The sequence below is a fragment of the Macaca mulatta genome, chromosome 5, assembly GCF_049350105.2.
Source record: "Macaca mulatta isolate MMU2019108-1 chromosome 5, T2T-MMU8v2.0, whole genome shotgun sequence".
Lineage (NCBI taxonomy): Eukaryota > Metazoa > Chordata > Mammalia > Primates > Cercopithecidae > Macaca > Macaca mulatta.
This window is the reverse complement of record NC_133410.1, coordinates 65,828,610-65,853,850: the sequence shown is the minus strand read 5'-3', so window position 1 is coordinate 65,853,850 and position 25,241 is coordinate 65,828,610. Positions and strand designations below refer to the sequence as shown.

Below are 25,241 nucleotides of genomic sequence, written 5' to 3'. Positions count from 1 at the left end.
CATAAGAAATATTATATATTTGTTCTTAATGAGTATATATCAAGTTCACACTAAGTAAATGTGTTTATTTAAAAACAAAAAAAGAAAGTCTTATAGAAGAAGCAGTCCAACATAAGGTGACTGGAAGCCTAAAACCACCACCAGATAAGAAAATTAAGCATGGACTTATCTGCTGAAAGTAAGGTTAGTGAAGGCAAGCTAAGTGTTTAAAAATATATATACATAAGTTTGGGTGCGGTTGGTGGGATGCACATGTAATCCCAGCTACTTGGGAAGCTGAGGTGGGAGGGTTGCTTGAGCCTAGGAATTCAAGACCAGGTTGGGCCACATAGTGAGACCTTGTCTCTTTCAAAAAAACAACAAAAAAGAAAGAAATAGAAAAAATATACATACACACACACACAAGTGTGAATCTAATGTGTATCTAATATAGTGCTTCGAGGTATTCACACAAAGACCAACTCCTTTGAAAATAATTTGAGATTTAGGGAGTTATTCAGTAGTAATTATTTCTTCCTCCATATAACTGAAGATTCTTATATTTGATTTCATTAAATGTAAAAACAAATTGTCATTTTACTAATTTATGGATAAAGTAAAAAAGGTGATTTTGGTTTCACTTTAGATATTTATTATAAATAATGAGGTTATTTACCATGTAAATGAATGGATTCACATTTGTGTGGGAAGGGTTGTGGCTGGCTTTCCTGGTCAGAATGACTTGTTAACTCTTAAATGAACAGGGATGAAATAATTTAACATTAAAGAGCCTAAGGGTTTCATTCTGCAATGTACAGTTAAGGAATTTACAGTGAAGAAATACATAATAAAGGATACATATCAAACTAAATATAAATACTTACAAAGGTTCGTTTAAATCAAATTTTATTGGAGAGGGTGGCCTCTTTGGTGATTGCCAAAACAAACCTGGCAAAAAGATATAAATGTTATTTTCAATGTATGTAGCCAGTAATAAATGTCATTAAAATTTATTCTCAACATTTATACTTACTACCATCTTTTAATCGTATGTCCAGAGGGAAACAGTGAAGAAGCTGAAGAGCCTAAAGAAAAAAAAAAATGAATTAAAGACACCCACTACTTAATATTATCTGAGAAAAAATATTAAAAAAAATTTTTAAATGTTGTGTGTAGTAAATATACTCACATGCTTCAAAAATCAAAACACATTAAAAGATACACAGTGAAGTCTCCCTACCACCCTTGTATTCCATCTGTCCATTCTCCTGTCACTGCCCCTCATAAATGAAAAATCTAAAATATCATTTTCTATCACTATTTGTAGGTTTATTGGGAGGTGGTATCTATAGCAAACAAATGTAGATTACTTCACTCCTTTTTATATAAATGGTGGCATATTTTACATGTCATTCTGTTCTTTTAAAAGAGCTAATACTTAAATAACAAAACCAGAAAAAACACACAGTACTTTGTATTTTTGAAAGGATAACATGTTTGAGATTTGCTTCAAAATCACCTAGGGGAAGGTAAGAATGAACGGGGACGGTGATGAAACAAGATTTATCTATGAACTGATAACTGCTAAACCTGGGTGATAGGTAAATGACAATTACATTAGGGTTCATTATACTATTTCCTCTACATTTCTATGGCTGAATATTTTTCATTATAAAAAAAGTTTAAAAAAAAATCACAGAAGATAAGAACTAAAGAGTCCCTTAGATTTTTGAAAAAGGGGTCACTGATAACCATGTTAAGAACAATTTGCAGAGTAATGAGCAAAGAAGTCAAATTTACTGGGTGAGGAAGTGGTAACATTGAGTAGTACAGACCACTTTTCCAAGAAGTAGAGCTCTGACGAAAGTAAAAAGACAGAAGTAGTAAAAATGAAATATTTTTAAGTGGGGTGTGGTGGCGTGTACATGCAGTCTCAGCTACTTAAGGGTTGAGGCAGGGATCACTTGAGCCCTGGAGTTCCAGGCCAGCCTGGAAAACATAGGGAAACCCCGTTTTTGTTTTTTTGTTTGTTTTTTTTCCAAGTTGTTTTTAAGGAAGATGAACTAAAGAGCCTAAAGAGAGGGAAAGACTAAAGAGAATGCAACACACATTTCAGCAACCATATTTAACTGGAGGTAAGAATAACAGCTAATATTTAGTAATTTTTTATGTGCCAGGCTCTGTTCTAAATGCTTTATAAGTCTTACCTCCTTTTATCCTCACCACTACCTTACGTATTAGGTACAAATTTATTATTTCTATTTTACAGATGGGGAAACAGACATAAAGAGTGATTATCGGATATGGGTGGAAATAGCAAAATCCCAGCAAAATTTCTGACTGAATACGCCTATTTTCTCAGTTTCTTGCTTCTTCTATTCTTAATAAACTTCTTTTAGATTAGCATGTGTTCTCATTTAACTTACTACTAACTTCTGAAAAGCTTGCCAAAAGAAAGAATATACATTTCAGGTCAATGAAATTAATTTGTTAATAACTAAAAAAGCCAAGGTCAGACCTTTTCTTAATGTCTCACAATGCATACTTACCTTATGGTTAAAATATTTTTCAAACTTTAATCTTGCTAATTCTACACACTGGGACCAATTTCTAGGTCTTCTGCTAAGTAACTTTATAACTTGAAAACAGCCTTCTAAACTGTGTCCACTCTGTATCTTCTAGAATGGGAGAGAAAAAAAAAAAATCAACATATTTCCAATTACAAACATATATGCATCCCCCAACAAAAGTTTGCCTAAGTTTGAAGTGTCAACTCATGTGTTTTATGCTTTTCTTTTTTCACCTCAAGCTCCTTTTCCTTCCTTCTTTAAGCTCTTTCTTTTCTGTTTGAGAAGGGGAAAGGTAAGAAATAGCACACAAAATTTTAACTCTGATTTCTTATCTTACAAATTATCCTCATATTTTCCTAGCTCTAAGTTATTAGTACTATAATATATGTACTTACTAAAAGTGCTATGAATATTTGATACTAAAAAGTGGGCCTTGTTATTATATTAAGATTAAAAGAAAGTGAGAAAACATCTTTAAAGTTGCCTTCACTATAAGAGTAATAAGTCTTGGAGATAATTGTTCCCTCATGAAATTTTAACTAGAACTTACCTCAATTTTTTCTTTCCAAAGGGCTTAATAAAAGCCCTTCTATTATTTGTAGCCTTTCTATCATAACTATCATATCTTTATTAGCTTGAACCATATGAATTGCTGTTTTGTGAGTTAAACATGGTCAAATATTGACAATTCTGTATAGTTCAACCAAACCAAAAGGATAATTTGTGACCTAATTTCAAGATTCCTTATGTATCATTTCACTTTTTATATACAATCACTCTTTATGGAGGTAAAATAAATCACTTGTAGATGACTTGAAAATAAGATTACACTGACACAAAGTGTTAAGCTTGTATTAAAATGTAGTGATTTTTACCTGTAAGACTTCTTCTGCAGATGAATAGGTTTGCCAAAATTTGTTAAACAATGAAGGTTTGTGGGAAAAGGAACTTTCAAACTGTAACAGAGAAAAGGAAAAAAAATTACAAATAGAAGGCTGTTTAAAGTCAGAAATATCTTCTTTCTCACTTCAAAGAAAATAAATTTAAAAAGGAATTTTTACCTTATCTCTTGCCCACTGTATGGTATGTTCAATAGCAGCTGGAAAGGATTTTAGAGTACAAAATGGTATTTCCTCTTCTGGGGGATCCCGCTAATTTATAAAATATGACCACAGATACTTAAGGAGCAGCAATGACCAATTTTTATTGGTTTAATTTACTTTTGAGCTTTAAGGCTATTAAAAATCCAAAGATAAATAAAATCCAACCAGACATTTTTATATCTTCGCTCTCTTAGGCAATAAGAGAAGTTAATTCTTTTGACATTTAACCTATTTGTTAACAGCTATGTAATGCCAAACATGAATCTTATTTATTATTTGTGTACTCATTTAAAGCACCATGTAGTACTCATGACACACCATCATCTATAAATCATTTTTTTCTTCATGAATCAAGGTGAAATGTAAAGTTTTATAACACTCCCTGCTTTGAAAAGTAATTCAGGAATACCCAGTATAATGCTCGGAAAAGCATGAGTTTTTCCATAGAGAAAAACATCTGGGAGCAGAAATACGTCCTCAATGCTTGATACAGGTTTCTTAATCTTCTTTCTCAATACTTATAATACTTATATTCTACAAATTTTTATTTCTTAAAGTTTTATTTTCTTCCCCTCTTTGACCCAAGATTACATACTTTTCATATTTTTCAACTGATAAATTAAATAAATGGCAAATACCTAAGTCGTTTTTTTGTGGATAAAGTACCAGTGAAGAAATCCACATTCTATTATAGAGTACATTTTGCCTAGGTTTATTGGTTTACCTAATCTAAAATGGCTCACTTCGTCTCAGCAAGCGAATAAAATTTTATGTCTTTGTTGACGGTTCTAGTCTCAATCTAATAGTTTGTTCTTATCAAACAATCTTAAACTCAAAGGGTATTAGAAAACTAAGCAGCTCTGAGAAATAAATAGTAAACAGTAGAATAATGCTCCAGAAACAACAGACACAAAATTCTGATAATTAAAAAAAAGTTCAATTATATTTTAAAAAATGTACATGCACATATGTATGAACATCATTGGCACAGCAAACTCAGAAGGATTAGGAAAGCTAAATCAAATTGTTGATCAAGATAAAAATTATAAGACATAAAGAAGACATTTATTTCAAAATACTGATTCACTTACATGACTATTGTAAGATTCAGTCAAATGTGGTACAATAACTTCAGTGTGCCCCTTAGTGCCCATTGTTCCAGAATCTAAGAGAGGCCTTAGATTTGCTAAGCAACGACTATTTGAAAAGATAACAAGTAAAAAACAAAAAAGTGAGCAATAACAATGTAACGAAAGGACATCCTACTACTTTCTTTTTTTTTTTTTGAGACGGAGTCTCGCTCTGTTTCCCAGGCTGGAGTGCAGTGGCCGGATCTCAGCTCACTGCAAGCTCCGCCTCCCGGGTTCGGGCCATTCTCCTGTCTCAGCCTCCTGAGTAGCTGGGACTACAGGCGCCCGCCACCTCGCCCGGCTAGTTTTTTGTATTTTTTAGTAGAGACGGGGTTTCACCGTGTTAGCCAGGATGGTCTCGATCTCCTGACCTAGTGATCCGCCCGTCTCGGCCTCCCAAAGTGCTGGGATTACAGGCTTGAGCCACCGCGCCCGGCCCCTACTACTTTCTATTGACCATTTCATATACTGATCACTTCTTGAATGCAGTATTTTAGGAAAACAGATACAGTACTATCAAACAGTGGATCAATCCTGTTCCCCTATTCTGCACTATATATACAAATTTTGTTGTTCAATCTAGTAATTTCTCTCTTTCCTACTACTCGTACCCTAAATCTGGGACTTTCTTAACCTCTGTCTCTCGGTTAATTCCTAACAGTATTACTCCTTTTCCCTTGCTTTATATTTCTTCTTTGGTTATTTTCTAACTACAAGTTATATCACACTATCTCTTCTCAATATTTTCTTTATCCCAAATATTATTAATCTTCTTTCTCAATACTTATAATACTCATATTCTACAAATTTTTATTTCTTAAAGTTTTATTTTCTTCCCCTCTTTGACCCAAGATTACATACTTTTCATATTTTTCAACTGATAAATTATCCTCTGATAATATATCTGCTCTACACCCTAACATTGAGGAGTCATATAAACACGTAAGGTGAACACATTTAAAGTCATTCATTCATCTACTTATTTAAGGAATACTTAATAAATGACATCATGTGTTGGGCACTGAGGATACAATGATGGAAAGTAAATGGTCCCTGGATGAATGATTTAGTGAGGACACAAACATTAAATAAATATGTATACCAGTAAAAGTAAGTGCCATGAAGGAAAAAGTACATGGTGCTATGAAAATCACCATAGGAGGATCTAATTTAGAATTTGGGGGAAAAGAAAGTCTGTTTGGATAAAGAAATTTAGGCTGAAACTGAAAGGATGAAGAAAAAAAGCTAAACTAGATGAAGAGTAGATAGGGAGATTACAGATCAGGAATGTTAAAGCAAGAAAAACAGAACTTTCTGAGGCTGAAGAATATTATGTGTAAGTCCCTGAGGTAAAAAAGTGCTGAAGGCCTGGTAAGAACTTAAAGGCACAGACAGAAGGAGCGGGGGCAGGTCAGAGCTGCTGCAGGTAACCAGCATGAGCTCGCCTGGTAGAAGAATATGAAAAAACAGAAGAATACGCAAACAGTTAAGGGAAAGTGCCAAGACGATGGATTTTCTCCTGCTGCCCACAAGGAGAGGGACTTGGAGATCATGGAGGTGAAGCAGAAAAGGGAAAACGAGAAGGAGGAGGAACCTAAGTAGCTGTATGGTTTGGTGTCCACCCCCGTGCCCTTCGCCCATGGGCCTAAAGCCAGTCCCACCACAATCATGTTTCCTCCTCTAGTGCTCAGAGGACCCAGTACTGATGGCATTCCCTTTGCCCTGAGTTTGCAATGGGTACATTTTGTGCTTCCCTGTCAGGTAGCCTCTCTCCCTTGGGCCATTTCTTGGGGTGAAGAAGTTACCCCTTCTGTGTTTTCTATTGCAGTGGGACTTCACCCAAAGTATTAAAAATAGCTTTATAATTCAGAAAAAAACAAAAGACAGCCAAAAAACTGAAAAGCACATACAGCTAGAATAAGGGAGCCAAAGAAGACTGGTAAATGTTACACTGGCGTGGTGAACAGGGAAAAGTACTCCATGAAAAACATTTAGGTTATGATACAGATTTTGAATTTCATTCTAAGTATAATGGGAAATCATCAAAGGGTTTGTGTTTGAGGAGTACTACATTAGAAACATAAAGAATAAGCAGGTAATTCCATAACTTTTCAATAAGTAATGTGGGAAACAGAAGTGAAAACTAAAGATAATACTGTAGAAACATGAATTTCAAGAACATACCTGTCTACATATCTCCTGGCTTCCACATTATCTAATGCTGTAATAATTATATCTTGTTTAGTACAGAACTCATCATTGTAAATGGTCTCAGTGGCTGGACATACTTTGTTCAGGTGTGCATCTATCTTTATCTGAGAATTTATTTTCAGAGTAGCATCAGCAGCAGTATAGCTTTTAGGTTTCTAAACAAATAATATAAGCAGAAGGAATATGTTAAACAACAACAAAAAAAAAGGACTATGATTTTTCTATATACTCCAGAGTGATAAGAATGTGTTAAGTTCAATCATAGTCTATACATACATATATATATACATATATATATAGAGAGAGAGAGAGAGAGAGAGAGAGAGAGAGACAGAGAGAGAGAGAGAGAGACAGAGAGTAATGAGACCAGTTTTCATTTTTGGCTTGTAGAAATTACATTCATTGTAATCACACTACATTAATAATGCACATTAGTCTAAATAATTTACAAATTATTAATAAAAATCTAAACACCTTCTATCTCATAGTTAAGTACTTTACAGTTCTTAAAAAAAGTTAAAAGTCCAATCACAACTTTTCCCTAGTAATAATGTTTGACTTGGTAAGTGCTTAGAAAAAAATGATAACACACTCAGTAAAACATTGGAAATCAACTCTGCAGAAGATAAGTTCTTAGAGATATGAGAGTTTAACAGTTTGGTACTAACATTTTAAAATTATCATTAGTTCTGGATGGATATATTTTCAGAAATTATTTGTGTTTCAGTTTTATAAAAAAGAGTACAGTAGTTCCTCATCTGCCTTCCACAACCCCCAAAAATGCCTAAAACTACAGACAGTAACAAACCCTATATATACTATGTATTTTCATATACACACATATCTATGATAAAGTTTAATTTATAAATTAGGCATAGTAAGAGATTAATAACAATAAAACAAAACAATCAGAACAATATACATTAATAAAAGTCATATGAGTATGGTCTCTCCCTCTCAAAATACAGAATTTTATTGTACTACACTGTACTCATCTATTTTTAGATCCTGGTTGACCACGGCTAACTGAAACTGTGGCAAGCAAAACTGTGGATACCACTGCTAAGGGGTACTACTGCACTCTAAATATAATTTATTCTTTATTTTCTTAAAATGATTTAGTGACTATTTTTAAATCGTGATTGTTATTTCAGGTGCTGTCACTGTTCATTTGCATTTGCTTTGGCACTAAACATCTTTAGGCCATTTTTTAAATTCACACATCTAGTTTTAACGGTATTTCTGTTTCTTCTCACATTGTTAGGTTGACACATTTCACTTATCAGTGTTCTAAATGTACAAACAAATGAAAACTTTGTTAGAACTCAGTAAAATAAGAATGAACAGGCCTTTATAGTTCCTAAGTAAAATGCACCAAGTTAAGAAAAGACACTTTGCAACATATTTTAGTTCACAATGGACCCTGTTACTTTCTCTATTATATTTGGATAAGGGAGGCAATTAGATTAACTATGACATCTGTTTTAGTTACTTTCTGTTCATGACATTACTAAGCTTAGTTTACTAAGACTTGCAATGAGTTGTTGAACAATAAAGAAAAATCTGTTTTGTTTTAGTTTTTCAAAAACTTTTTTTAGGGTAGAACTGGTTTTTCCCTAGGTTGCCCAGGCTGGTCTTGAACTCCAAACCTCAAGCAATCCTGTGTTGGCCTCCCAAAGTGCTGGGATTATAGGCGTGAGCTATTGCGCCTGGCTGAAACATTTCTAAAGTAAAAGCAAATTTGCTTGACTAATGCAAAAGCAAAATTGACAAATGGGATCTCATTAAACTAAAGAGCTTCTGCACAGCAAAAGAAACTATCATCAGAGTGAACAGGCAACCTACAGAATGAGAGAAAATTTTTGCAATCTACTCCTCTGACAAAGGGCTAATATCCAGAACCTACAAAGAACTCAAACAAATTTACAAGAAAAAAACAAACAACCCCATCAAAAAGTGGGCGAAGGATATGAACAGACACTTCTCAAAAGAAGACATTTATGCAGCCAACAGACACATGAAAAAATGCTCATCATCACTGGCTATGAGAGAAATGCAAATCAAAACCACAATGAGACACCATCTCACACCAGTTAGAATGGCGATCATTAAAAAGTCAGGAAACAACAGGTGCTGGAGAGGATGTGGAGAAATAGGAACACTTTTACACTGTTGGTGAGACTGTAAACTAGTTCAACCATTGTGGAAGACAGTGTGGCGATTCCTCAGGGATCTAGAACTAGAAATATCATTTGACCCCGCCATCCCATTACTGGGTATATACCCAAAGGATTATAAATCATGCTGCTATAAAGACACATGCACATGTATGTTTATTGTGGCACTATTCACAATAGCAAAGACTTGGAACCAACCCGAATGTCCATCAGTGATAGACTGGATTAAGAAAAAGTGGCACATATACACCATGGAATATTATGCAGCCATAAAAAAGGATGAGTTTATGTCCTTTGTAGGGACATGGATGCAGATGGAAACCATCATTCTCAGCAAACTATCGCAAAGACAAAAAAACAAATACCGCACGTTCTCACTCATAGGTAGGAACTGAACAATGAGAACACTTGGACACAGGAAGGTGAACATCACACACCGGGGCCTGTTGTGGGGTGGGGGAAGGGGGGAGGGACAGCATTAGGAGATATACCTAATGTAAATGACATTAATGGGTGCAGCACACCAACATGGCATATATATACATATGTAACAAACCTGCCCATTGTGCACATGTACCCTAGAACTTAAAGTATAATAACAAACAAACAAAAAAATAAGTGCTGACAAGGATGTGGAGTCACTGGAATTCTCATATATTGCTGGTAGAAAGGTATATAATAAAATGGTAACAGTTAAAAAAAATGCTTTTTTTCCTGACTTAAATATTTTGATCTCTATAAACCAGGAGAAAATCGAGAACAAGCTTTATTTTACCATAAAAAGGGATGTTGGTCAAATGATCAAAAGAGCACAAAAATTCTAAGTGCTAAACTTTTATCTGATTTATGACAAAGATAAAAAAAGACAGTGCTAAATTTGCTAACTACCAAAACCTCAAATTAGAAACATATTTCTATATACTTACTTTCTAAAATTAAATGTCAACATACCCTGGTGATTACAAAATGAAAAAAATACTGCCTGTTTCACAACTCAGGTTTCAATTCCAAAATCAATGCAAAGATCAATATTGTGCATTAGATAATTTAATATTTTCCCCTTTGTCATACCCATTAATTGATAATTTGAAAGATTCTAATAAAATAACACATGATTATTCAATCACTGTTTTCTATTTATTAAAAGGAAACTCTACTCTTTTTTGTATAATACACGATTTAAATTTGAAACAGAATAGCAACATACCTGTATGTGATGAGGACGAAATAGGAACTGTCTATTTAAGTTGGATTTCTCTATCAAGTCAGGATCTGTAACTGTAATCTAATATCAAGAAAATATGGCTGAAATTACATAATGGATAAAGTTTAATCTATTTTTCTTTTTTCAGTATGACTAAAAAAGTCCTGACAAATTATTCTAAATTAGTCTGGTTGGTAAAGGTTATAATGATACAAACACTCCTAAATAGTTACCAATACTACTCTTTTATATTTTATTTAATTGTAATTAATGTTTTACATAGCACATCAAACAAAATAGCTGAGACCAATTGCAATTCCTGTTCAAAACTTTTTTCTATTATTCATAACAAAACAAAACTTTTTAGAACTATGAAATGGATTACCTGCAGAGGAGCTAGTTCTTCTTTCTCAACTGATATTTATTCTTAATCTCAACTAATTTGGGAAGAATGCTTATATATATCAATTTGAAAGGAACTCTGGCTAAAGCAGAGGTCTACAAACTCTGGTCTTGAACTGCTAACCTCCTAATTAGGCAGGCTGCCTATTTTTGTAAATAAAGTTTTATTGAAACACTGTCATACCATTTAAGAATTGTCTACTGCTGTTTTCATGATCCTAGGGGCAGAACTGGTAAGTGGTGACAGAGATCTTTGGTCTGCAAACCTGAAATATTTGCAATTTTGTCCTTTAAGAAAAAGTCTGCAGACTGTCATTCTAAAGGATGCAAGAAGAAAGCAAACTCAAGATAATCTGAAGAGTATTCAAAATGCATTTGCCACTTTAGCATTTTAAACAAAATTTGCCTAGATGTAGAATGTCTCAGACTATATTCCACATTCATTTTCTTTTAGTTGTTATTTCCCTGATATTTTTAATATTTCTGTGTAATTATGCTAGGAAGTGTCTCTTTTAATGGAAAAAAAGTCAAACAGAAAATATCTTTTAACAAAAAAGCTTAATCAATTCATTGTTCACTGATATTTAGGCTTTTTCTTTCCACTTCCTCCAATTCTGCTTTTCATTCCCCTCTATTTTTGCCTTGTGCTAGACTGACCAAGTTTTCTTGATTCCTACTGCCCCCAGCTCCCCAAACTGGAAGCTAAGTGCCTCATGTTATGTGGTTATGCTCAAAATTTTAACATGCTTATGTGACTTAAGATATAAAATTAATTAAAATTTCTATCCTCCTGAAAACCGAGACTATCTAAATCATTTAATTTGGAACTCTCCAGTCTGCTTTCCATGAGATTAGTTACACTTAAACTTTTAACTATCTCACTCTAAGGTTTTAAAAATCAATACTTACGTAAATCAAAGAATGCCGACAAATGCCTCTACATACCTTTTACACACTGTCCACACAACCTAACATCTTTCAGTAAGAACCAGTAAGTGTTTGTAATCTTTCATCATTTTATTTGTCGGCTATCTTTACTTTGCTCTCCCTCTCGAACTGAGTATGGAAATCCAGGTTAATAGTAATTTTCCCTCACACTAAGATATGCTTCCATTATCTTCTATCTATTGCTGATGAAAAGTCTATTATGCAATCTCTTTTTTTAATCTTTGCTTTTGATCTGTTTGGTACTAGTTTATCTTTCCAATTTGAAAACACTTGTCTTTCTTTAACTCTGGGAACTTTTGTCATCATCTTTGGAATATATTGCTTCTTCTCCCTTATTTGTGTCTCTGGAAATTCTACTAGACCTATGTTGGACCTTGCAAACGCATTCTCTTTCATTAAAAAAAGGATATCTTTCTGCACTACATTCTGGGTATTTATATTTATCTTTGATTTGTCCATTCTCACCTCAGTTATATTTAAATTTTAATATTAGTGATTATACAGAAATTCTTATTTGGCTTTCTGTAAAAATCTCAGCACCCTTTTTCCCATTTCTAGTCCTCTTAATCTCTGATCATTTTTAAAATTAAAGTTTGTTATATTTTCTGTAAAATATTCTATTATTGGTAGCACTTCTATTATCTATAATTCTTAGGAGACTAATTCTTTTATTTGCCATGGCTGATTCTTGCAGTGATTCCCTTTCTAGTGAACAGTCATTTTTTAATCTGAATCATCTTTAATGAAGGCTGACTTTTTTGCATAGTCCTGAGTGTGTTATTATCATCATGATGCAGTTTTACATTTGTTTTAAAGGCTGTAAGTTTTAGTGGTCTTAAATTTGTTATATTCCTTTCTCTGCTTAAAGTTTTTACATGATATAATTTTGGACCCCTTACTCCGGTGTGGTACATGCTCTGAGTCTCAATTTCTCATTAGTGACTTCTGTTTTTACTTAAAGTTTTGGACAGACATTCAAGATAGAAACACTTGTAAGTTCCCATGGCTTTCAACTTAGGACTTTTTCTTCTCTCTTGGTTCCTGGGACCTGGGAATTTCTCTTTTCAGCTTGGTTACATTACACTTTAAAAAAACGTATACAGTAAGTCTGGGCGTTTCCAGTAGTATAGAAGCATGTCCACATTAACTTACCTTGTTTTGTCATCTGAAATCAGTAGGTTTCTTCATTACAGTTATTTTCCTGACCTTTATATACTCATGTGCATCATGAATTTCCAAGGAGTTAAAGTAGTTAGGTGATTCCTAAACTGATGTAACCAAAGACTTTTTTTCTTTTTAAAATCACCACAAGTAATAGTGGTTTGTGGAGCAGTATTTAGGAAATGTTAATATAAACATAGAATATCTGCCTGTAACTATGATAGTAATGTATGCTCTTTTGAATTGGAATAAGCTAAGTTTAATAAACTTTTACAAAAGGTGAACTATCATACAAATTTTAGCCATTTAATTAGTCTTCTGTTAGTCACCTTGATATATCTATGAAATCACCAAAGGAAGATAGTTTATCTTAAAGGGCAAACAGCACCAGTGAAATAAAACTTCTGTTTAAATATATGACATGGCTTGCAATTAACTCACATTTAGAGTCTTAAGAATTTAAATTGTACACTGAGATTTATATTTTTCCCACTACTTTTAATACTCACTAATTGAAACTACATCTGAGTACTCTGCAACTTTGTAATGTTAGCTTCAGTTATCTTAAACATTTAACAATAAACACTATCTGACAGAAATAACAACATATTTTATAGTTTGCAAAGCCCTTTCACATTTGATCATCACAATAACGTTATGAGATAGGTAGTACAAATGTCAGTTTCACAGTAGTAGAGAAGGAAACTGAGAAAAGAATTAATTTGCTACAAGGGAAAGAGAAGTAATTTGCTACAAGGTAACATCAGTTTCGAAAAGTGGTCAGAAGGGCATCAGAATCTTCCAATTTTTAGTTTAATGCTCTATTTTCAAAAAATTGATACTTCAGATTTATTCAGTCAAATACAGCTGAAAAATGGGCAACAACAGAAATATAAACTTTTAACTCTCAAGGATTGATATCTTACCATTCCTTTCTCTTTGCTTGTGCCAACACCAAGTAAAGCAAAATTTTTTAACATTTCACAGCCTATGGCTCCACACCCTACCTATGGAGGAGAAAAACGGTACATATCAGATTAAAATAATCTGACCATTTGTAAATTATTTTACTTTGAAATATTTACCAGGTTTATTTTACCACTGTGTTTCAAAGAAAAAAAAAAGTATAAATCAAATAAGCAAAAGCATAATTTTATAATTTCTTTAAACAGAAGACATTTAAAAATTCCAAATAAAATTTAAACATTGAACTGCTTATGTAAGATAGAAATAAATGCAATATAATATTAGTACAACATTAAAAAAAAGATTCCTCCCTTTTGGACATTTCTCAAAACTCCTTTTCTGAATAAAACTATTCTAAGACTTCTATTATTATCTAAAATTGATAATACTAGATTCCATATGCATGTAAAAAGCTCAATAACAGTTGATTTTCAAAACATTATTTTAAAGATGATTAATGAGAATATGCAGTAATTTTCAGGGCTAATTATAATAATTAAAACAATAAATGGCAGGGAGTTGTTTTATGTTATTGGAGAAAATTTCCCTGCCAATGCACTAAGACAATTAAGAAATACAGAATAGGCTGGGTGAGGTGCCTCACGCCTGTAATCCCAGCACTTTGGGAAGGTGAGGAGGGCGGATCATGAGGTCAGGATTTCAAGACCAGCCTAGCCAATATGGTGAAACTCCGTCTCTATGGAAAATACAGAAAGTACCTGGGCGTGGTGGCACGCCCCTGTAGTCCCAGCTACTCGGGAGGCTGAGGCAAGAGAATCACTTGAACCAGAGGCAGAGGTTGCATTGAGCTGAGATCATGTCACTGCATTCCAGTCTGAGTGACAGAGCAAGATTTTGTCTCAAAAAAAAAAAAAAAAAAAAAAAGATACAGAATACACTTACATATTCTTTCATTTAGTGAGAAAAAAATAAAAAACCCACCAATTTTCAAACATATTTCTAGAAAATAATTTAATTTTTTAAATTATCATATTCATATTTTTACTTTAAATATATTAATTAGACCAGAGGATGGAAAACTTTTTCTGTAAAGGGCCAGGCAGTAAACAATTTCAGCTTTACAGGCCACATGGTCTTGGATGCAACTACTCACTTGTACTCTACACACTTATACTCAAATTTGTTTTAATGAATTAAGTTGATATACGATAGCAGTTTGAACATACTATTCCCATGATTATTCATACTTACTAAGAAGATGTTTAAATTTTGCAGTTTCTGGCACAAAGTGTCTCCAATGCAGGCTCTTAAAGCATCATATCTATCTCCCCTGAAAAAAATAACACATACCAAAAAGCAGAAATAAAAACCATTAAAATTAGTTTCACTGTCATTAATACCAATTTAATGTTGTACTTTAAAAGGAAATATTCTTTAAAAGTTTCCCCTAACCAATCTTAATTGAAAAAGAAAAGCCCCCATAAAGAAATCCATTTTTCCTTTTTCCACTTGGCTTAATAGTCTAAATACAAATGACTTAAGTGAAGGTAACTTTGGTTTATCTAGAAAAAAAATTTTCCTAAGCCAGAGATTTTTAAGAGAAGTTCTTAGAGGAATCTACGGATGGGCTTTGGAGCTGATAACCCACTTAAATCAAAGGCAGAAATTTGGGTTATGTGCATTTTAGGGAGAATAATTCTAAACTTTTCATTCTCAAAAAGATTTATGACCCAAAAAGGTGAAGAATGACTTATATAAATAAAGACTGCAGATAGCAGTTTTTTCTGTCTAACATCATTACAGTATTTTAAATGCTAACCCTTCTCATGGCATAAAATTTAAAACTTTGCATTCACTATTTATCAAGTAGTAAAGCGATATGACATTATTATGACACTTAAAATGATTACTAAGTAGAGAAAAAACAACTACAAAAGTGATTTAGGAGAAAAGACATATAAAACGAAGGTATGTTTAGACAAAACTTTTAAAATTTATTTCCCTGTTAGTAAAAGCAAGAGAAATTTCATTATTACCGTGGCAGAAATTCTTCACATTCAGGTTTGCCTAGTGATTCAACAATATCTGCTGCTTCAAGATATAACTTAAAGTAGAAGATTAAAAATACAATTATTATGTATAAAACTTAAATTACTATAAAAAGAAGCTCCTTTATAGTTATTTAATAGTCATGAAGGAAAAAATGATAAAAAAAGGCAACTCAGAGTAAAATATTTAAAAATATAATTAAAAACATGTAATATATATATCGATATTCTCTCATTAAAATAACGGTAAAAACTGAAGGAACTGTTAACAGATATAATTGGATTCATGTCACTTAGCCATCCTAAACATGATGTATCCTAATTTTAAACCAAAGGAAATTTCACCTCCAAATCTATTTTTCATAGCTACACAAAAGTTTTAGAAGCCCCCATTCAATTTTAGCTACATTTGAATGAGTAATTTGATTACTTTTTGTTTTTTGTTTTTGATTTTTTGAGACAGAGTCTTTCTGTTGCCCAGGTTGGAGTGCAGTGGCGTGATCTCTGCCTCCTGAGTTCAAGTGATTCTCCTGCCTCAGTCTACCGAGTAGCCAGGACTATAGGTGCGCGCCACCACGCCCGGCTAATTTTTTTTGTATTTTTAGTAGAGATGGGGTTTCACCATGTTGGCCAGGCTGGTCTTGAACTCCTGACCTCAGGCGATCTGCCCATCTCAGCCTCCCAAAGTGCTGGGATTACAGGCATGAGCCACTGTGCCCAGCCATAATTTGATTACTTTTTGAGAAGGAAGTACCTACTCTGTATTTATTTTTCAGCTTGGATATATAATCTATAATTATACATACTATGTGTATGTGTATGTCATCTATAATTATACACACTATAGGAAAATAATCTAGGAAACCAAAATTTCAGCTTTTTAAAAATATCAAAGATAATTAAAGTTAATGAAGAACTGAGTCTTACTCTCATTTTCATTTAAGTAACTTGTGTGGCTAAATTTGAACGTGAACAACTGGTTACTTATTGTATTATAACACAGAATCTATATTAACAATTAACCCAGGCTGGAGTGCAGTAGAACAATCGCGGCTCACTACAACCTCTGGCTCCCAGGTTCAAGCGATTCTCCTGCCTCAGCCTCCCGAGTAGCTGGAACTTCAGGGGTGTGTCACCATGCCCAGCTAATTTTTTGTATTTTTAGTACAGGTGGGGTTTCACAATGTTAGCCAGGATGGTCTCGATCTCCTGACCTCATGAGCTGCCCGCCTCGGTCTCTCAAAGTGCTGTGATTACAGGCATGAGCCACCACGCCTGCCCTAATGGTTATCTTTAAACCAGATTTTTACTAACGTACTTGTATTCTATGTTAAAATAAAGAATTCAGCAGCAAAATAGCACTGTGAGTACCTATTAAAATATAAAAAAATGAGCCGGGTGCAGTGGCTCACGCCTGTAATCCCAGCACTTTGGGAGGCCGAGGTAGGCAGATCACGAGGTCAGGCGTTTGAGACCAGTCTGACAACATAGTGAAATCCCATCTCTACTAAAAACACAAAAAATTAGCCAGGTGTGGTGCTGCGTGTCTGTAACCCCATCTACTTGGGAGGCTGAGGCAGGAGAATCGCGTGAACCCGGGAGGCAGAGGTTGCAGTGAGCTGAGATCGTGCGATTGCACTCCAGCCTGGGTGACGGTGCGAGACTCTGTCCCAAAAAAATAAAAATAAAAAATAAAATGATAAATGTTATATTCAAAATGTTTATGGTGTTTCAACAGAGAGAGGGCCTGGAGGCAGCATCCTTTCATACCTTGTGCCAATTATTCCTGCTGGTAAAAGACATGGGGATTTTTATTCCATCTTGTGATGTTCATACCCCATGCAACTCTAAAACCTGTACCACTCCCATGTTCTCCACTTTTGTAAGTTTACACCTAGAAAGGGAACCTGAAGGTTCATGATAGTAAAAGATTCCATGGAACAAATTCAAGAGTCCTGAGAGTCCAAGAATGCTAAGCTTATGGTACTGGAGAACAATTACCTATAAGGATAGAACATTCATTCCCTTACTGTCACAACTAAGGGAAATACATTTGAGAAGGCAACTTTGAGTTATATCTCAATAGCCCTAAAATATCATCTTGTTAATTTCAATCACAGAATCAAGTGTTGGAGGCATACTGCTTGCATCTCTTTCATGCATCAAAATGTATTTTAAGGTTGCTTTTCTAATATATTAATACTAAATTATAATATGTAACACATTTCATTTCATGAGTAAAGAATTCAACCTTAAAAACTCAGAACTAACCCACTGGCACAAAGGAGAAAATTTTCCTGTTACAGCTTTCAATACTTCTTGGCTGGCAACACCTCCTACTGCTGCAGCAAGTGGAGATAAAAAGCCTTGAGCAGTCCAAGAGAGCCAATGCACAATGTCAGCATTTACATCAGGCTAAAACAAAAGCCATAAAAGACAATAATATTAACAGCATTTAAACGGTATACTTAAAATTTCAATGACTAAATGTGAGAATTAGAACTTAACTTCTTAAAAAGCTATTCAATTCCCCTACTAAATAACTCTAAAAATGTCCCGATTTCATGATAACAGACCCATTTGCGTGTTACGTTAAGTAGTGTCTCCCTTTACTAGTACCTGCCCATTTTTGTTTTTGGACTCTATATCTAGGGCATCATTTATAATTAACTCGAATATCTACCATTTATAGTTTTTGTCAAAGAACAGTTCTGTGATGCCAGTCAGACATATTTACAAATAAATAGATTTTTTTAAAAGTTTGTTAATGAAAACTACTATGACAAAACCCTGAACTATGATAAATGAAAATAAAATCTTAAAAATGATAAGCTATCAGTTTGTGTTGAAAGTTGTAAATAAAAACTGCAATGAATAATGACACAATACATTGTGAGAGATAATGTTTTCAATTACGCTTAAAAGTTACGTATCTCAAAATATAATATTTTAAAGGAAATATTGGAAAACTGAATTTTAGATCTATTATTTTAGCACAATGTCTTACATGTGACAAAGATCTTTTCATGAGCTTATTTTCTTTCTCTTCCTATTTAAACATCAGTAATCTTAATTTTATCACTAAACTTCAAGTTTGCCTAATTAATCTTCTGAAATCCTATGTAAAAGAAGAGTTCTTGTACATTTAGGAGCGGAAAGAGAAGAGTTTTTATTACACTCTCAAAAATATTTGTGACACAAAATGGTTACTACTTACTATTCCACCCCTCCATTTCAACTTTCCATATCTCATTATTTACAACTATTGAGCACTAGCCTCAACCAAGATCAATTACAATTTAAATTCTGCAATTTTTGAATGCAGATATTGTTGGTGGTGACAATATTAAAAACAATGATGAGAATGATAACAACAGTATAAGTGGGCACTTACCATGCCAGGTTTTATATTAAGTTCTTACATAACATTCAAAATAATCCTTATAGATATAATTTCTATTATACAAGAAAACCGAAACATTGAAAAATTAAGTAACTTATTCAAGATTTTATAGCTAGTAAATGGTAAAGCCAGGATCTGGACCCAAAAAGTCCAACTTTATAGGTTTATTCTCAGCATTAGGTTATGCAACCTCCCAGGATTCTTTATTTTTTAGTAAACAAACATCTAAATTTTGGGAATTTTTGGTTACCATAGGATAAAGACAGCAGCCTATACCTAAGTTTCCCTACATAATCTCCAAAACATATGCATAATCACAAGAAGAGAAATAAAATAGTGACAGGGCTTCAGTATTACTAGAAAACAGAATATTATAAATTTTTGCAAACTCCATCAGCACTCTCGCTAGATTTCACATTGCTACAATCTTGGACAGAGAGCAGAATATATGAAGAGATCACAAAAGAAGGTGAATGGCCTAACGGTAACAAAACACGTCCTAAGAAAAAGAAATTCCCACACTAAGTGCAGAAAATATTGATGAGAGGTATAAAACTGGTGGCAGATCTCAGCCGTCAAAGAAAGTCAACCTGGGAGAGAAAGATGTTAACAAAAGAGGGGAGACATTCTTTGAGAGAGAAAGCTAAAGAGAGAGATGTTAAGAATTTGGTAAAAATCAAAGAGACCTACAAAACACACCAGTACCTCTCCACCACAAAAAGGTCATCCATTAAAAGCTCCTTTTCAGTATCCTAAGAGAGTAGTACAAAAGCAGGAACCTAAAAAGCACCTAAAACCCTTACCCTGTCCAAAAAGTAAGCACAAAAATCACTCTACAATACAAAGCTAATGTAAGAAGAAAACAGAAAATCAGAATCAAAACATTTCAGCTATTGAAAATCCACACCCCTACAACTAATCAAAAGTCAGAAGATATTTAAGTGAATTATATATTCTTAACAAGCACTTGGCAACATGGGGGGAAAAAACATCACAAAAAACCTTGAATCAGGAATTTAAAAACTAAGAACAGAAATGATCCATTCTACCCTTCCAGAAAAGAAAAGAATTAAACAACATTTGACTCTGCATATCAAAATGGGCTTATGGTGTACGTGGGAAACTTTACTGAATAATCAACTCTGAGATATAACCTGGTAAAACTATTAGATGAAGATAGAGATTAAACACATAGGGCCTTAAAGCAAAAAGAACAGATTACTTCTAAGAGTATGAAAATTGGTCTGGCATCTTATTTTTCAACAGCAAAAAATAAAGCAACATACCAGTGAACAAAGTAACAGCCCAGAATTTTACATCTAGCCAAGCTTAAAACTATGAAAGCTACAGAAAAAATATGAAACATAAAAACTCAGGGAATACCATAATTCTGAGCTCTTTTTGAGAAATAGACTAAACCTGATTTCAAGACTTAATATAAAAGCCATAATAAGCAAGACAAGATGGAGCTGGCAAAAGAACAGAAACAATGTGAAGACAGTAGAGTACAGAAATAGACCTATACATATATGGTAAAAAAAAAACTGTTGACAAAGATGCCAAGACATTTCAATAAAGAATAGTCTTTTCCACAAATGGGCTAGAATAACTGGACATTCATATACAAAAAAATTAACTTTCATCTATACTTTGTGCAGTATATAAAGACACACTCATAAAACTACAAAAGAGTGCACAAAATTAGTGTAAAGTCATGCACACTGATCTCTACTTTGTATGATCACATCTTTATCAATACTTTGCACCATATGCAAAAATGAACTTACAAAATTACAAAAATATAAACTGTCTAGAAGAAAACAGCGTTTTGACCCTGTGTTAAAAAAGCTCTTAAGACAAAAAAGCACGAACCACAAAAAAAGTATTCTTTTTGTGGTTTGAAAAATTGAATTTCAGAGACTATAACTCATATCCAAATATATAAAGACATAAAAACTCTCTCAACCAATAATTAAAAACTATTTTAAAAACAGGCAGAGATTTTTAAAAGACAGTTTATTAAAGAAGATATATGAATGGCAAATAATCATATTAAAAGACACTCAAATTCATGGCCAGTGACATGAAAATGAAAACCAAAATGATATACTACCACACACACATAAAAATGTTTAAAATCATATAAACAGACAACACAGAGTATAAGGAAGCTGCAGCACAACTGAAATTCTCATACACTTCTGGTGAGAATGCAAAATGGTACAGCTACTTTGCAAAAACAGTTTGGCTGTTTCTTATGAAATTCAACATGGTCTTGGTCCTCCAAGATGGCCGAATAGGAACAGCTCCAGTTTGCAGCTCCCAGCGAGATTGATGTGGAAGACGGGTGATTTCAGCATTCCAACATGAGGTACCTGGGTCATCCCACTGGAACTGGTTGGAGTAGTGGGTGCAGCCCATGAAGGGCAAGCTGAAGCACTGTGGTACATCACCTCACCTGGGAAGCACAAGCGATCAGGGGATTTCCCTTTCCTAGCCAAGGGAAGCCATCACAGACTGTACCTGGAAAAATGGTACACTTCCGCCCAAATACTCTGCTTTTCCCACCATCTTAGCAACCACCAGACCAGGAGATTCTTCCCTGTGCCTGGCTTGGCGGATCCTATTCCCACCTAGCCTTGCTCACTGCTAGCCAGCTGTCTGAGATCCACCTGCGAGGCTGCTGCCTGGCGAGGGAACAGGTGTCCGCCATTGCTGAGGCTTGAGTAGGTAAACAAAGCAGCCGGGAAGTTTGAACTGGGTGGAGCCCACCCCAACTCAGCAAGGCCTACTGCCTCTATAGACTCAACCTCTGTGGGCAGGGCTTAGCTAAACAAAAGGCAGCAGACAACTTCTGCACTTAAATGTCCCTGTCTGATGGCACTGAACACAGCACTGGTTCTCCCAGCATGGCGTTCAAGCTCTGAGAACGGACAGACTGCCTCCTCCAGTGCGTCCCTGACCCCTATGTAGCCTGACTGGGAGACACCTCCCAGTAGGGGCGGACAAGACACCTCATACAGGTTGGTGCCCCTCTGGGACGAAGCTTCCAGAGGAAGGATCAGGAAGCAATATTTACTGTTCCTTTGTAATCCTTAGAGACCTACAAAGAGACTTAGTCTCCCACACAATAATAATGGGAGACTTTAACATCCCACTATCAATATTAGACAGATCAACGAGACAGAAGGTTAACAAGGATATCCAGGACTTGAACTCAGCTCTGCACCAAGAGGACCTAATAGACATCTACAGAACTCTCCACCCCAAATCAACAGAGTATACATTATTCTCAGCACTACATTGCACTTATTCTAAAACTGACCACATAATTGGAAGTAAAACACTCCTCAGCAAATGTAAAAGAACAGAAATCACAACAAACTGTCTGTCAGACCACAGTGCAATCAAATTAGAACTCAGGATGAATAAACTCAAAACCACACAACTATGTGGAAACTGAACAACCTGCTCCTCAATGACTACTGCGTAAATAATGAAATGAAGGCAGAAATAAAGATTTTCTTTGAAACCAATGAGAACAAAGACACAACATACCAGAATCTCTGGGAAGCATTCAAAGCAGTGCATAGAGGAAATTTATAGCAGTAAATGCCGACAAGAGAAAGCAGGAAAGATCTAAAATCGACACCCTAACATCACAATTAAAAGAACTAGAGAAGCAACAGCAAACACATTCAAAAGCTAGCAGAAGGCAATACATAACTAAGATCAGAGGAGAACTGAGGGAGCTAGAGACACAAAAAACCCTTCAAAAAATTCATGAGTCTAGAAGCTGGTTTTTTGAAAAGATTAACAAAATTGATAGACCTCTAGCAAGACTAATAAAGAAGAAAAGAGAGAAGAATGAAATAGATGCAATAAAAAAATGATAAAGGGGATATCACCACCGATCCCACAGAAATACAAACTACCACCAGAGAATACTATAAGCCCTGCTATGCAAATAAACTAGAAAATCTAGAAGAAACGGATAAATTCCCGGACACATACACCCTCCCAAGACTAAACCAGCAAAAAGTTGAATCTCTGAATAGAACAATAACAGGTTCTGAAATAGGGGCAACTACCAATCAAAAAGAGTCCACGACCAGACGGATTCACAGCCAAATTCTACCCGAGTTACAAAGGGGAGCTGGTACCTTTCCTTCTGAAACTATTTCAATCAACAGAAAAAAAGGGAATCTTCCCTAACTCATGTTATGAAGCCAGCATCATCCTGATACCAAAGTCTGGCAGAAACACAACAACAACAAAAAAGAGAATTTTAGACCAATATCCCTGATGAACATCGATGCAAAAATCCTCAATAAAATACTGGCAAACCGAATCCAGCAGCACATCAAAAAGCTTATCAAACATGATCAAGTCGGCTTCATCCCTGGGATGCAAGGCTGATTCAACATACACAAATCAATAAACGTAATCCATCACATAAACAGAACCAATGACAAAAACCACATGATTATCTCAATAGGTACAGAAAAGGCCTTCAACAAAATTCAACAGCCTTTCATGCTAAAAACTCCCAATGACTTAGGTATTGATAGAACGTTATCTCAAAATAATAAGAGCTATTTATGACAAACCCACAGCCAGTATCATACTCAATGGGCAAAAACTGGATGCATTCCCTTGGAAAACTGGTACAAGACAAGGATGCCCTCTCTCACCACTTCTATTCAACATAGTGTTGGAAGTTCTGGCCAGAGCAATCAGGCAAGAGAAAGAAATAAAGGGTATTCAATTAGGAAAAGAGGAAGTCAAATGGTCTCTGTTTGCAGATGACCTGATTGTATATTTAGAGAACCCCATTTTCTCAGCCCCAAATCTCCTTAAGCTGATAAGCAACTTCAGCAAAGTCTCAGGATACATGCAAATCAACATGCAAAATCACAAGCATTCCTACACACCAATTATAGACAAAGAGATAGCCAAATTGTGAGTGAACTTTCATTCACAATTGCTACAAAGAGAATAAAATATCTAGGAATTCAACTTACAAGGAATGTGAAGGACCTCTTCAAGAAGAAGTACAAACCACTACTCAAGGAAATGAAAGAGGACACAAACAAATGGAAGAACATTCCATGCTCATGGAAAGGAAGAATCAATGTCATTAAAATGCCCATTCTGCCCAAGCAGGTAATTTATAGATTCAATGCCATCCCCATCAAGCTACCAAGGACTTTCTTCACAGAATTGGAAAAAACTACTTTAAAGTTCATGTGGAACCAAAAAAGACCCCACATTGCCAAGACAATCCTAAGTCAAAAGAACAAAGCTGGAAGCATCACGCTACCTGACCTCAAATTATACTTCAAGGCTACAGTAACCAAAACAGCATGGTACTGGTACCAAAACATAGACCAATGGAACAGAACAGAGGCCTCAGAAAAAACACCACACATCTCCATCGATCTGATCTTTGACAAACCTGACAAAAACAAGCAATGGGGAAAGGATTCCCTGTTTAATAAATGGTGCTGGGAAAACTGGATAGCCATATGTAGAAAGCTGAAACTGGATCCCTTCCTTACACCTTATACAAAAATTAACTCAAGATGAATTAAAAAATTAAATGTAAGATCTAAAACCATAAAAACCCTAGAAGAAAACCTAGGCAATAACCATTCAGAACATAGGCATGGGCAAAGACTTCATGACTAAAATACCAAAAGCAATGGCAACAAAAGCCAAAACAGACAAATGGGACCTAATTAAACTAAAGAGCTTCTGCACAGCAAAAGAAACTATCATCAGAGTGAACAGCAACCTACAGAATGGGAGAAAATATTTGCAATCTATCCATCTGACAAAGGGCTAATATCCAGAATCTACAAAGAACTTAAAACAAATTTACAAAAAAAAAAAAAAAACAAAAATCAAACAACCCCATCAGAAAGTGGGCAAAGGATATGAATAAACACTTCTCAAAAGAAGACATTTATTCAGCC

At 34.6% G+C, this 25,241-nt stretch overlaps 1 protein-coding gene across 1 annotated transcript in view; it reads right to left on the bottom strand.

The window, feature by feature from the left end:
• The window catches only part of UBA6 (ubiquitin like modifier activating enzyme 6), a 74,022-nt gene that overhangs the window by 12,218 nt on the left and 36,563 nt on the right, over window positions 1-25,241 (bottom strand). The window contains exons 14-25 of the mRNA XM_015138616.3: window positions 18,132-18,275; window positions 15,849-15,916; window positions 15,064-15,142; window positions 13,812-13,892; window positions 10,378-10,455; window positions 6,967-7,148; window positions 4,744-4,849; window positions 3,611-3,700; window positions 3,425-3,505; window positions 2,529-2,657; window positions 1,013-1,064; window positions 864-927 (exon numbers count right to left, since the gene is read on the bottom strand). Coding sequence (XP_014994102.1) covers window positions 864-927; window positions 1,013-1,064; window positions 2,529-2,657; window positions 3,425-3,505; window positions 3,611-3,700; window positions 4,744-4,849; window positions 6,967-7,148; window positions 10,378-10,455; window positions 13,812-13,892; window positions 15,064-15,142; window positions 15,849-15,916; window positions 18,132-18,275 — 1,154 coding nt within the window. The remainder of the gene's footprint in view (window positions 1-863; window positions 928-1,012; window positions 1,065-2,528; window positions 2,658-3,424; window positions 3,506-3,610; window positions 3,701-4,743; window positions 4,850-6,966; window positions 7,149-10,377; window positions 10,456-13,811; window positions 13,893-15,063; window positions 15,143-15,848; window positions 15,917-18,131; window positions 18,276-25,241) is intronic.